At 43.6% G+C, this 13,971-nt stretch overlaps 7 protein-coding genes across 7 annotated transcripts; 3 read left to right on the top strand and 4 right to left on the bottom strand.

Moving 5' to 3' along the window:
* Positions 1-108: 108 nt before the first annotated feature.
* V865_000484 (uncharacterized protein) lies at positions 109-1,008 on the top strand (the record flags this gene model as incomplete). Its single annotated transcript, XM_066224315.1, has 3 exons — positions 109-340; positions 457-731; positions 904-1,008. The coding sequence occupies 3 exons, from the start codon at positions 109-111 to the stop codon at positions 1,006-1,008; spliced, it is 612 nt and encodes a 203-aa protein (XP_066080412.1).
* Positions 1,009-1,513: 505 nt separating this feature from the next.
* V865_000483 (uncharacterized protein) lies at positions 1,514-5,158 on the bottom strand (the record flags this gene model as incomplete). Its single annotated transcript, XM_066224314.1, has 10 exons — positions 1,514-2,488; positions 2,607-3,168; positions 3,240-3,258; positions 3,323-3,396; positions 3,448-3,533; positions 3,596-3,971; positions 4,040-4,215; positions 4,304-4,359; positions 4,438-4,809; positions 4,897-5,158. The coding sequence occupies 10 exons, from the start codon at positions 5,156-5,158 to the stop codon at positions 1,514-1,516; spliced, it is 2,958 nt and encodes a 985-aa protein (XP_066080411.1).
* A 136-nt stretch (positions 5,159-5,294) lies between these two features.
* V865_000482 (uncharacterized protein) lies at positions 5,295-5,735 on the bottom strand (the record flags this gene model as incomplete). The annotated part of the gene is made up of 1 exon (XM_066224313.1): positions 5,295-5,735. One exon carries the CDS (start codon positions 5,733-5,735, stop codon positions 5,295-5,297), a length of 441 nt encoding a protein of 146 aa, XP_066080410.1.
* Positions 5,736-6,157: 422 nt separating this feature from the next.
* On the bottom strand, positions 6,158-6,725 carry V865_000481 (uncharacterized protein; the record flags this gene model as incomplete). The annotated part of the gene is made up of 2 exons (XM_066224312.1): positions 6,158-6,189; positions 6,389-6,725. The coding sequence occupies 2 exons, from the start codon at positions 6,723-6,725 to the stop codon at positions 6,158-6,160; spliced, it is 369 nt and encodes a 122-aa protein (XP_066080409.1).
* Positions 6,726-7,685: 960 nt separating this feature from the next.
* Positions 7,686-8,620, bottom strand: V865_000480 (uncharacterized protein; the record flags this gene model as incomplete). Its single annotated transcript, XM_066224311.1, has 6 exons — positions 7,686-7,776; positions 7,855-7,963; positions 8,045-8,147; positions 8,294-8,392; positions 8,462-8,525; positions 8,589-8,620. The coding sequence occupies 6 exons, from the start codon at positions 8,618-8,620 to the stop codon at positions 7,686-7,688; spliced, it is 498 nt and encodes a 165-aa protein (XP_066080408.1).
* A 619-nt stretch (positions 8,621-9,239) lies between these two features.
* Positions 9,240-10,730, top strand: V865_000479 (uncharacterized protein; the record flags this gene model as incomplete). Its single annotated transcript, XM_066224310.1, has 6 exons — positions 9,240-9,254; positions 9,314-9,360; positions 9,477-9,721; positions 9,843-10,138; positions 10,260-10,395; positions 10,504-10,730. 6 exons carry the CDS (start codon positions 9,240-9,242, stop codon positions 10,728-10,730), a joined length of 966 nt encoding a protein of 321 aa, XP_066080407.1.
* Positions 10,731-12,139: 1,409 nt separating this feature from the next.
* V865_000478 (uncharacterized protein) lies at positions 12,140-13,905 on the top strand (the record flags this gene model as incomplete). The annotated part of the gene is made up of 5 exons (XM_066224309.1): positions 12,140-12,151; positions 12,231-12,486; positions 12,560-13,079; positions 13,156-13,642; positions 13,711-13,905. 5 exons carry the CDS (start codon positions 12,140-12,142, stop codon positions 13,903-13,905), a joined length of 1,470 nt encoding a protein of 489 aa, XP_066080406.1.
* Positions 13,906-13,971: the final 66 nt, after the last annotated feature.

Raw genomic sequence — 13,971 nt, 5'->3', positions numbered from 1 at the left:
AAACAATATAAGGACTCGACTGAATAGAAGATCATAACTATTATATTCTCACACATATATTGTATATCTAGCCTATACTTTATACTCGATATATTGACAAGTAGTAACATGTCCAGCCAACAACAAATATCCGCTTCATCCCTTTCCACTCTCTCCAATGACCCATCTTCACTCTCTTGTGAACCGTCTTTGGACCTTGAGAAAAGACAATTAGGCCATGCTGCGTTGGTTCTAGATATATTCCAAGGGAAGGGAACGATGACTAAGATCGTAGAGGGTTTTACGGAGGACAGTTGTTATGAAGATCCAGTGGCGAATGCCAAGAACAGAGAGGAAGTTGGTGGGTTAGAATTCCTTACTTCCATTCCATCCACCTCTTTGTGTCCTAGCTATTGTACTGCGCTGTAACCTCTTACCTAATTGATCATCTCACTCACTGAGTCTATGTCAATATAGCTGGACAGCTCCTACACATCCCCACCGTCACTTCCTCAACTACCACCCACAAATTCCATATCACCTCCCTCTGTCCATCGATCTCCACCAAAACCGGTACAGGTAGAGAGGTGATCGCAGATCTGATCGAAGTTGATTTCAACCATGATCTGACATTCAAGATTGGTCCAACGTACAATCTCGTAACTGTTCTTCAAATCTATTCTACACCCGATGGAATAGTTAGGTTACAAGATAGACCGGGAGACAGAATACCTGATAATGGGTTTGCAATGGTACGTTTATTGCTTTCGGTAGAATTTCCTTCTTACTGTGCTTGTTCATCAAGAGGACATGTGGAGTAATATGACAAACCCTTTGTCTGTATCATGATGGAAAGATGGTCATGTTCTTAATGTCGGATCTTTCAGGTCATCGCTGATACAAGTCGTTGTTGTGATTTGATAGGCCCTAAGAAAGTTGAATGGTATAGTCGCACCTAAAGTAGCTGGTGTTCCCAAAGATGAGAAAGAAGATGCTGAATTGGCGATCAAGCAGAACAAGCAGCTTTAAAGTGTTTTTCTCGACCTCCACACAGATAATCTGATGTCAATGTAGTAGTACAGGTAACATGGATTTGAAAGGAAGAAATGTATTAAATGCATCGAATGTTCAATGAGTAGACACCTCTCATGGTGAATAGTGGGAAATACAATGACTCAAGGCGGTATACCCTTCAATAGGTGATGTCGCTACACTTCGATAGATACTATGATACATAAATCCTAATATAGATATATATATGTCACTGATTTGTTGCCTATAAATTGATAATCTATCACATCCCCACCTCGATATCAAGATTTCTGATTACCCGTATATATATATCTTCGACTTCCAAGCAATAGATTATTACATCCCGTCGACCACCGTCACGCAAATATACAGCTGAACTTTCGCATTATAGTATCTGCGAATTTTCTTTTCATCATCATACAATGATGATGTGATCATATAAATCCGGAGATGTAGATTGACTTATTCATTACCCACTTTAAATCTCATCTTACTTAACCCATCAAAGCCCATGTCCATCCCTATCCTGTCCATTCTGACCCTGACTTTGTCCCAGGCGAGCTATCAAACTACCTGTATTCTCCCCCTCCGTCATGTCCAAACCCATATCTAGATCAAGGTTGTTCATCCATTCCATACCCAGCAGAGCCTGCCATGCAGAGGGGTCGGACGAATCGGGTAAGCCGGATGTCGTAGGATCCCAATCAGAAGGTAAATACCATTCGTTGTTGTTCTGTGTCGTTCGGGTATCATCGCCTTGTGTGTTCTGATTGGGGTTGTCGTTATATGTATTATTGTGATTGTAATTTGGTAAACCCAGTGCAGTGGATAGTGAGGGAGTAGATGAAGCATGTGGTAAAGGTGTCGGTAAAGGCACGTTCGTTGGATCGTATTGCGAATTTAGATCGTATGCTTGTTGAGTATCATTCTCATTCTCAGAATGTATTCCATGTCCCGTTCCAGGTTGAGGTCGATCTCGAGCTGAGTTTACCATAGATTCAACATGGACAGGTGCGGAAGACGACCAAATTTCGTTAGACGCATTGACATCTATTGATAAATCGGTGGTGATGTCTACTCTCGACTGTTGATGTTGGAGTCGATGTTGGCGAGATCCCGATGAAGTAGGTCGAGATTGAGTATCCACCATAGGTATTTGTGGTGGTGGAGGCATGAATCTACTTTGATTGATCTGGACCGTCAATTTAGGTTCATTCCCAACGATGGAACCATGAGAACCAGGAGTGGTCCTCCCACTTCTCAAATCCATGTCTTCCCTCGCTAAAGCTTTGGCTTCCATCAATCTCAAAACCATCAATTCAGTCTCTAAAGCTTCATCCCTTCGGATAGTCTTTTCTTCGAGAGCGATATAAGCTTGGATCATAGATCTCAACGAACCTTTGGGGAACCGCGAATCTTTGTAGCCTAGATGGCAGAGGATACCGAGGATAGTGGCGGAATTAAATCCTGATGCCACCTGCCAAAGGAGGTCCAAAGCCAGTCAGTCACTTCCTAGCATAAGCCTCACAAGATAGACAGATCCAGTGGGATAACAGAGCCAAGGCATCGAAGACGAGTAAGAAATTCTCACTCACAGTCATCCACTTGAATCTATCGAGGGGGTCGAGCTCATTAAACATGAACCTCAATTGCAGATCTGCCGTAGCAGAATGCAATAAAGCATCTCTGCTTCTTATATAAGGGTTCACCTTTTTGGACTTGCTTCTACCAAGTGATCTGAGGAGGTACGGGCGATGTAGAGATATCCTGGCCAAATGGAATTTCGCATTCAAGGTCTGTCTTTGGATAGGTAGCCATTTATACCCCTGTTGATCGTCCAACGTGAAATCCGTTCCTTCTCTATCCAATTTAAAATGTGGCGGTAAAGATTCTTTGAATTTCAAAAACATCTCTTCACATTCTTGTACATCCGAATACTTTCGTGGGTTAAGGTTGAAACATGTTAATTGAACTTTACCGATGATCTTGGCTAGGCGATAATGGAGGATAAGGAATGTCGTTTTGGTAGGGAAAGATAATCCTCGAGGGAATATGGAGGGCATCTCCAATTCGTCGTCGTGCATATTGGCTGGTTCTCTGGTGGTGAACTCTCCATCTTGGATGCAGACTGGTCGACCGAGGAAGAGAGCGATAGAGCTGGATATATATATATTAGACAGCGAACATCAGCTTCTTGAGTCTGTTTGGATCGTTGACATAGAACTTACCGATCAACTGCGTACAGCTCTATATGCAAAAGCCGAGGAGTCAGTGATTTGCATGTTTCGTAGCCTTATGATCGTCGACTTACGAGCCCACAGCCTCCTTCTCAACTCAGCTTCCTGTGTAGTCATTCCTTTCCAAGACGATCCATCGACATGTAGACTGCCTTACCGTCAGTTAGGCAGCACTTCTCCTCACTGTCAATTGACTTACCCCTGAGCCTGAGCAGCTCTGATCGCCGTACCAATCGCAGTCCAAGCTTCCGGTACTCTCCTACAAACATTGAGGTAGAGAGCGATCTGATATGGTATATATCGTGTAAGCCAACCGGCTAAGACGGCAAAATAGATGGGTCACTTACCAATAATCCAGCTCTGACAGTATCCATCGATTCACCAAAAAAGCTTGAACTTTCCAATAGAGCTCTCTTAGCTGCCCAAGACCATTTGGACGATTTCTCTTCTCTATCTTTCAAGCTCATTGTCTGATTCTCCAGATGATTCATCATTCCTTCTACGATAACCTTCTGCTCTTCGTTCAACCTCAGATTGAGCAACTGATTTTGCCTATTGACTTTTTCAGATGGGTCGTGGTCTAAAAGTACTCCCAAAGCTAAGACGATGAGGAGTAAGCCAAGATAACGTAGGTCCACTTGAGAGGATTGCTTGGTATTGTAATCGTTCCAAAATCGATGATAGGCTACCATGAAATCAGGTTGATAGAGGATATCATTGTGGCTTTTGGAGTATCAGTGAGTCATCAGCGTTTCCGAGAGGTCTGAAGCACATATGAAAGATAGCCTCACCTATTGTATCTATCAAAGAACCTTCTCACGTAACGATCGCATTCCTCTCTTGCTGGGAGATAACCCACCAACTGCCTCGTCTGCGATTCTAGAGTATAAGATTTCACACCGTCTAATCTCGAGGCGCCACGGTACGGTGCATGTCGTACATCTGCAAGTGGGACAGTGGGCATGCTCTGTGGCGCAGAGATGACAATGAGACATCAGTAACCTAATCTGACGGGTCATCGGGCCGGCTGAGGAGAGATGAATGTGATGACATACTCTGATGACTTTGGCAGCGAGCTGTGGACCAAAATGACTCGTGCCGAAGAACGTTTCTGGTGCAATAAAGGATATACATCAACACTTATTCAACTGATAGATAATGACATTGAAAGAAAGACCAAGATACTAACTTTCACCTTTTCCCCCATCCCAAGGACCTGTGTGAGTCCTCAAACTGCCCACACCATACGCCTCGTTCTCTTCCATCAACTTGTCCGACGCAGATGAAGAACAAGTCTCATCTTTATCATTACTACCATTTCCACCTCTTGTTCCAACCCCCACCCCCGTTGAAGAAGGAAGAGGACTAGTACTAGGTCTAAGATCGGTATAGGATCTCCAGAACCTACCCAGAGAAGTTTCGGGATCTTGTTGAGTCGGATTTTGGTCCAGGCGGTGCATCATGGGGTTACTCCTTTCGGATGAGATGGGATGAGAAGGGATGGGTAGTGAAAGACTTGATGATTGGGTCGAGGTTGGTTCTCGAGCAGGGAAGGTGGATGCTATGGATCAGAAAGCATGATAGTTCAGTATCTTTCCGCTCAATTGAGGAAGGTTCTTGTTCAGGTGAGACTAGCATCTTCACCCACCTGGTTCAACATGTTGGCGAAGTTGTACATCATCTAGAGGAAGTGACATCCTCCTATCTCTTCCAGCTTGACCATCTGCCAAACCATCTCTTCCTCTGCCTCTAGCTTTATAGGATGGATCACCCACCCTCGCCACATCTCCTCCTTCAATGCTCATCCTAGCTTTCTTGGCAGGTTGACGAGTAGGTGAAGAAGACGAAGAATGCACCGTGGGAGCAGACTGCTTCACCCTCTCTGCATCTGCGTTATAAGAGGTGTTCATCTCTGTAGGATAAGAGCATGGAACATTCCTCTTCACGCACAGGCCACACGGATTTTCACCGTCGCACTGTCCCGTCAACCAATAAACACGTCAGCTCCCATTTCATATACAAGTTAATATATCGTTAGCTCAAGTATCAAGTGAATAGGCTCATCCTCTGTTTACGGCGATTGCAATTGATGCAAGCCGTAGCCAACCTTCCTCTCCTACGCTTATTATCGGGTGGTGTCCGATGATACAAATGTTGATACGGGTTTGTAGGATGTTGGGATGGATTGGCAGAATAGACCACAGGAAGTCGCTGAGGATGTGATAAATAGCTTGAAGCTAGTTGATGAGGATAAGTAGATGGTCCAGCTTCATCAGGTTGATGATGATCTCTTCCAAGTTGAAAATCTACTGGTACTCTAGTATATAAAGGTGGATAATACTCTGATCCTGCACCTGATGGTTGTCTAGGTGGTGGTGGTGGCGGCACACAAATTGAACCCGAACCTGATCCTGATTGTTCTGGATAGTCTATCGGTATCGGTATATTCGAATGAGATTCGGTGTTTTCATGAGGTTGATGATCCATCTTGTAACTAGGTAATCGTGAGTTTCGGCTTAAAGAATGATATTTGGATAGAAGTAGGAAATCTGAGTTGCTTTTAGGAGTAGTAGGTGATATTGATGTTGGGTGATTATAAAGATTCGAGGGTTCCTTTGGTTTTCGTTTTCTTCTTTCTCTTTCTATTCCATTTCGTGGCGGGGACATTGCTTGGATCTCCCCACGATCATCATGTAATTGATTATCAAGTACAACAATGCCTTGTTCTTGCTTTTCCAGATCTGAGAAACAGGGTAAACGGTGATAAGAATTCGATGATGTTGTCTGTTGTTCTTCTCTCGCGGAAAGGGATTGTTTGTCTACTGTATCTTGTCTATCCTTGTCCTGGATAGTAGGAGACATACGCACGTCCACACCGGATTGAAGTGATAGCGGTGAGTTTGGGTTTGTCATCTTCCCTTTTCCTCTACTTCGCTTTCGGCTAAAAGTAAGTAAAGGCGAGTATGCTTGAGATCGAAAGGATGAACTGATGTTTGGATCTGATTGATGAGAAGGAGGAGGAGAAGGAGAAGGGGAAATTGATTTCCCACTTGTTGCCGAGCAAGTTCCATTTGAGTCTTTCTCAACATCTAAATTCGAATTCGGACAATTGTGGTCCGAGTAGTAACAAGAGTAGTCACCATTATCAAAGCCACTTTGAACTCCATAGTCTGAAAATGATGATTGTGATCTGTAACTGTCTACCAAAGGATTTTGATGTTGATGCTGCTGCGCATGACCGATAGGTGATCGTGCGTTGTTGTTGTTGGTAGCTTGTATTGACGGTGATGATGGTAGTTCACTCGATCGGTACGAGTAGTCCTCGTTTCGAACCTTATTTTCGCCTCCGCCCTCCCCTTCTGAATCTTCTTCACTCAGTCCGCAAGGGGATGTACGAATGAACGAATCAGGTGGACGATATACGTCCAAAGATAGTAATCTCGATACACTCATTGCATGAGTAACCGTATTGGCCATTCTGGCACCGTTGTTGTTATCGTGATTATCACCATCAAAGTCAGAGTCAAAGTCTCGGCCTTTTCCTTTTGAGAGTTTGTGTAGGTCCTTTGAACATGACTTTGATCGGTCAGACATGTTTTTCTCTCTGGATCATTGATTGGAAGATCCGACCGATCATACCGGCTTTGTGACGAGAATACCGAGAGGAGAAGACCTTTGATCGAAAGCGAGAGAGATGACCGCCGGTACAGCAAGCAGGAGCTGCACTGCTTTCCCATATGATCGGTCAGCTGGATTTCTCATCATGCTATGTAGCGAACTAATCATATGGCCCAACGCACCGTACTGCACCTTTCCTGTCTTGACCAGATACCGAAAAGCGGTACTTGCGCAGAGCTGAACAAGGTCAAGGAAATTTTAAAATGATTGAGTTTAAGAGCCTGTGTCTGTGTGTTGTTGATGGATCAAAGGATGGTTACAGAGGGATAGTGGGAAAAACAGAGGATACTCTACTGTAGAGAAGGGAAAAATCGATCTTGTGGAAAAAGAAGACTAAAATCGACAGTCGGATTTGTTGTGGGTTTTATTTTTGTCCAAATGATGATTTTTGCGAAACCAATGTGATGCAGTGGAAATGATCAAGCGGAAAGGAGATGAATGAATGGCAAGAAGGAGACAAGTGAACGACAGGATCCTCTTCCAAATCAGATAAATAAGGTTGTCGGGAAAAGGGTCAGAGCAGAGCCAAACCTCGTAACCCAGACTACGACGTCTTCTACCAAAGCTTTGACTTGGGCTCCGGCTTTGTCTTTTTTGGAGCAAGGGTCAAATATCATCTATGTCGAGCTTTACGGAGAAGATGCGTTCTTGAAAGTCATCAGTGAGAACGGTGTGATAGTAAAATACAAATATAACATTTCTCACTGTCTGTGAAACCATTATAACAAGAATACCGAACCCTCCAAATACTACGATAGTCTACATCGGTATACGTCTAATTTCATCCAAAGTCCAACCTGCTTTCTTCATGCTTTCCGCACCTAAGTCTTTCACTTCTTCGTCCAAGTGGCTAAAATAGATGGAGATTTTGTGGATTAATTCTCATTCACATACAATAAGGGATAAACGATAGAGAACTTCGACATACGTGAATAAAACTTCCTTGAACCCATCCATTATTTCCCTTAACTTAGTTGGATTATACTCTGATTGATTCTCCAATGAATTCCTTAAAAATGCATCGTACTTTTCTAAACCTGCACCAATCCACAACACATCCAGTATTAGGTATTTGGCTTACTGTGCCATTTCGATCTTTCTGGAATCGGATTACTCACCATCATGTATACCTTTATGTTTTTTGAGATGTTCTCCTGATTCCCTCGCTCCTTCTTTGAATTGAGGCATCTTCTTAGCTAATACTGGGAAGATGTATGTTTCCTATGCCCATAATGTTAGATCAGTGTAAATCTCAAGCGAAAGAACATATCGTCAAATGAAGCTCACTTCCTATGGAATACAACAGTCAGCATACCCCCCTTTTCCAGGATACGGTGATAACACGAGCATAGTAAAACAGAACTTACTATACGATGATGCATATCCAAATGGGTATACAACTGTTGAGCTTCCCTCAAAAACCTAGGTAAGGTCATTCCTTCTTTATGAAATCCGCCATCTGCCAACTACCACGAACAAACACGTCAGTTGATCTCCACGATGTTTTTGTTATAAGGTTATATGGATGTGCTTACCGTATATACCCTGTTGAATTCATATCTGAAATGCGAATGAAACTGATCCATGTGGACTGCCAACCTATTCATACACACAATCATCAACATTGAAGTTGATAGATATTCTTTGATAAGTCCAACTTACCGATTCCATTCTCTATCTTCCCTTGATGGCATCGTACTAGTCTTGAGCTCTATAGAGGGATTATGTATATTCCTTATCGATGATGCTACTACGGTCGTCGTCGTCTGGGTCGTAGGTAAGGATACAGATATGACCGATCGAAGGTGGCGTATTCCCTTGAAGGGATTGAGTTGAGTGGAAAAAATGATTGAAATTATGAGGAAAACAAGAGCAAAGGCAAGGGCAGATAGTTGACTGGTTCTCAATCGGGATCGTGATCCTTGGGCTGATGTGTTCATACGTTTGTTGACTGTTATGGTCGGTTTTTGTAGCAGTCGTTCTCGTCGCTCATGATTTTTATTTTTTCTAATCGACTTTGAAGATTGCTCCTATCGTCAACACCAGCGGGCGGCCAACGGAAAGGTGTAAAGTTAGTCAGCAACTTCCGACGGATCTAAGCAAGATTACCAGCCTGATACCCGCCTGGAGTGAGTAGTGTGTGTGGCTGATATTTGAGAGGGGGTAGGTGTAACCCTGAGATGAGGTATCGATGCGTCACATCCACCCACTACCACTCTTCGTCTCGCTTTCACTGCTTTCTGTAGATTAACCTTGATATACAAGTACCATCAGCATACATCCAACAGAGCCAACGAAGACACAAATAGCAATATGATCTTGTTAGAGGTAAGCTGATTCAAACGATCCACGGCAAACTTTCAGCTGATGACTCCCCTTTCTTCCAGTCCCACAGCGTCATCATCAATGATGTACTCACGGACAGGTTCGAGAAGTGAGTTGCACATCTCCCTCCAGAGTACCTTCAATCATTCGCCGATCAGTGGACAGCCATATCTTATCGAATGAGATTGATGATAGCTGACATTAGCCTCGTTCGGACGTTCACAGAGCCTCTCGAGCCGATATCCAATTTGTAGATTACGACAATGTCCGATTCCACCTCTCCACCCCAGAATCCAAAACGAAGTTACTTCTGTCGATGGGTATTCAATGTTGGCCCGATCTAGTGAAATACGGTGCGAGAGAACACCTGCAAAATGAATATCAGGGTTATTTGTTACCTCAGGATCAGACCGAACCGGAGTATGATGTTAGTTTGATTATTGATTTGGAACAGTTGCCAGAGGGTAATGGTGAGTGAGACTGTCTTCATGAGATTAGATGTTGGAAACATGATGCTCTAAATTCTACTATTCTCAGAAGGAGTGTACAAGTGGTAATGATGTGCTGATTCCTCTTTGTGAATGATTGTAGAAGATCGTCTCGCCCTTATATCCAAACTCGCCCATCTAAAATCAACTGCCATGTCATCCCCTTTCTTATCTGCTTTCGCCGAGGAGTCAACCCTCCAAGCGAATTATAAAGATGCAGGTGGAGCTCAACAGAAAGATATCGCCGAACAATCAGAAACAAAAGGTGAATTGAAAATTGTCAGGTACAGGGAAGAAGAGGCGATATATATCCAAGCTTCCAATGATAGAGTAACGGTCGTGTTTAGTACGGTGTTCAAGGAGGAGACTGATAAAGTATTTGGAAGGGTTTTCTTACAGGTGAGTATGGTGTTTGATCAATTTGATCAATACGACAGAAAGTCAGAATTGTGCGGAACATCATTATAAGGCGCAATTGTCATGCAGCACGGAAAGATAGCTAATCTCTTTGACTCCGTAGGAATTCGTTGACGCTCGTAAACTCAATGCACTCCAGAATGCACCTCAAGTAAGATACTCTAATCGAGAACCACCGCTTGAGATTAGACATCTACCTGGATTGCATAACGGTGAAGATTGGGGATACGTTACGTTTGGTAAGTTCGAGGTATCATAGCTACTCTTCCATCGCTTCTGAGCATTGCCAAATCCTTGCAATACTTTGCCCCGTCATGTTGAGCTGACACTCGCCGTTTGATCCACAGTCTTCTCACCGAGACATTTCGCCAACCCAGCACAAACTCAACAGACCATCGACCGAATCCAACTGTTCCGAGATTACCTGCACTACCATATCAAATGTTCCAAAGCATACATGCACTCCAGGATGAGATACAGAGTAGCAGAGTTCCTCAAGATTCTCAACCGAGCAAAACCCGAGGTCGCAGCTGAGAGAAGGACCGCGACTGGTAGGACTTTTAGGACGAGATAGGCTATGCTCCTCGTTGGTAGTCAGTAGGTAGAAGGAGAATTCAGTTGTAACATAAATGTCTATGAATCAAATGGAGTAGAATAGGGAGAATGTATATATGATTTGGTCTGCACTGATGCAGAGTAGATCGCTCTTGGCAAACCATGCTTGCGCTTGTATGCTGATGCACCGCACAGAAGGTTCAATACGACTAGTGTCAATGCTTTCACCGTCATACCGAGTTTTCATCCCCATCCAGATAAAATCCTAGTGCCTGTGCATGGTATTGATCAAGGAGTATAACGACATTCCCAATTTGACAACGACACAAACTCAATCTTGATTATAACGTGGAATGCAAACATTCAAACAACTTCGAAACCAACTGATAAGATAATAGATCCTATTTCAAGTGGATCTACAGGGAACAAACTAGTCAAGAGGCGTTCAAAGCAATGGTAACATCTGTACAAAGTTTGATGGTCTGGTAATGAGACTGGCAATGCTCATTACTATTCGCTCGATCGCCTGTATGTCGGATGTTTATACATTACATTTAATCTCGTAACAACTTTGGTTAGACTGGTATCATTGAACGCGACAGTTCTTTCCTCTGTTCCAATTATGGATGTACCATACCCTATAAGAGTCGGACTGGTGATATCCGATTGCTGTTTGTTTGACTTGTGAGGTATGTGAGATGTTGTGAGGTTGACCCGTCTGATGGGATGTGATACCCATGTTTAGTTGTTTATGTGTAACCTCCGCCAGGGTAACCGAGTATGATATTCCTATGCCTCTTCACATTTAACGCCGCACAGTAGTCAGTGCCACGTGGTAATATACGTTGTGTGTTTGCGACTGTTTTTACTTTCTGTTGGTGTGATGGTGTTATGATTCACATTTACCCTAATCCAGCCCACCATCCCTCGTCTCTCACCGTACATCCACATTTCAGCTATAAACACTTTCCGTCAACACTTGATCTTCTTCCATCTCCACATCTCTGCATCTCTCTTTGTATCCTCATTCCATCCCTCTATCCCTCTCGAATATACTCATTCATTGACGACATCGACATCGACATCGACATCGATCCTGCTAAAACCCCAATTGAACTAAACTCGACACGAGCCAACACACCGGCAATCAACTCAACTCGACAAACATCCCCGACCGTACAAACTTGTTGATCATTCAACGTTACTCTTCATTCTTTCACTCTTTCACCTCTACTGCAGATCGGTTTCATCTTATCAATTCAGCTCACTTATAACGAACATTTCTTCTTCTTTCCCTTCTTTATCCATCCATAGTTAACGACCTCAATAAACAACACGATACTTTTTACTTGACTTGTCAATCAACCTTGTTGGTAAACATCATATCTCCCTCGTAACTTCCTTGATCCTTAATTACATACATCCACCATGGCATCTCGAGTAAGTCTGAATCTCCCCGATCCATCCATCGATCTGATACATAGCCTTATACTCATCAACCCACTTCTCACATTCACAGGCAGCCAATACCCGACGAACAGCAAGTCGAACACGTAACGACGAAAATGCCGCTCCCACTCAAGCTGGTCTCCGAACCAAAACATCCTTATCTCACTTGGGTCCCGCCCAGAAAGTATCAGTCGCTTCTACGTCTGGTACAGCTGGAGCAGTCAAGAAGCCCGTGGCTGTCAAAGCTGGCGCCAAGAGAACTGCTTTGGGTGGTGTGGTCACCAACGTAGTGAAGGAGGAGCAATACGAAGATGAGAAGAAACCTCGTGAGCCCATTCTCTTTTCGTCGCTCATATGCATCCGCGATGTCCAGTGTGTTGACGTTGCTTGATATCTTAGTCAAAGCGGTTGGTAAACCAACTACGGAACTCAGACAACCCCTCGCATCACGAACCAACAATGCCCAACCTACTCGACCCATCGCTTCCATCCCCCATCGATCCAAACCCACTTCATCATCCCTATACACCTCTGAACCAAGCCTCAGCGTGAAAAGCGAAGACCCCTTATCTGAGATGGACGTTGATCCATCCAAGTCTACTGCTGCCGCGCAGATGCAAATGCCCATGCAGATGTTGACGGTCGACGAAGAGGCCTACGAGGATGAATCCGAAGAAGAGATGGAGGATGAGGAGGAGGAAGAAGATGAGGAAGATTGGTTGAGAATGTCTGAAGAAGATGCGTACAGAGCTCAAGAACAACTCGATATGATTAGATCAACCTTCAAAGATGAGGTGGACCTTTTCGATACTACCATGGTAGCTGAGTATGCCGATGAGATCTTCAACCACATGGAAGTATTGGAAGAGTCTGTTATGCCCAATCCAAGATACATGGATTTCCAAACTGAAATCGAATGGTGAGTATATGCGACTATCATTTTCACCATTTATATACATGACCGTCAACTCACACGCTGTGTTTAATCATTGTAGGACTATGCGAACTACCCTTATCGACTGGTTACTCCAAGTACATCTCCGATACCACATGTTACCCGAAACTCTATGGATCGCCGTCAACCTTGTCGACCGATTCCTCTCTGTCCGAGTAGTCTCTTTAGTCAAACTTCAACTAGTTGGTGTGACAGCCATGTTCATCGCTGCGAAATACGAAGAAATCTTGGCTCCTTCAGTAGACGAGTTCGTCTACATGACCGAAAACGGTTATACCAAAGATGAAATCTTAAAAGGCGAAAGAATCATCCTGCAAACTTTAGATTTCACCATTTCATCTTACTGTTCACCTTACTCTTGGGTAAGGAAAATCTCCAAAGCCGACGATTACGATATTCAAACTCGAACCTTATCAAAGTTCTTGATGGAAGTTACATTGTTAGATCATAGGTTCTTGAGATGTAAGCCCTCAATGATCGCTGCTATTGGTATGTACCTAGCTAGAAGGATGTTGGGTGGTGATTGGGTAAGTTCAATCTTCACGCGCACTAGGATCCGCATCTGAAGCTGAAGCTGACTTTGTATTGTTTATAGAACGAGGCTTTCGTCTTCTATTCTGGATTCACCGAATCGCAATTAGTAGCAGGAGCAAGTCTGTTATGTGAGAGATTGGTTGAACCTGATTTCGAAACCGTTTACGTGTACAAGAAATACGCCAACAAGAAGTTCTTGAGAGCCAGTACGTTCGCCAGAGATTGGGCTCAAAACAACGCTGCGACGGCTTTCTAAGTTTGGAGTCTTGTAAGTCAGACTGTCTCATCTGTATATCGAAGATAGACAGATTGGAAGCTGATA

Source organism: Kwoniella europaea, chromosome 1, assembly GCF_036810445.1.
Source record: "Kwoniella europaea PYCC6329 chromosome 1, complete sequence".
Classification (NCBI taxonomy): Eukaryota; Fungi; Basidiomycota; class Tremellomycetes; order Tremellales; family Cryptococcaceae; genus Kwoniella; species Kwoniella europaea.
This window is presented reverse-complemented; position numbering and strand designations above follow the sequence as displayed.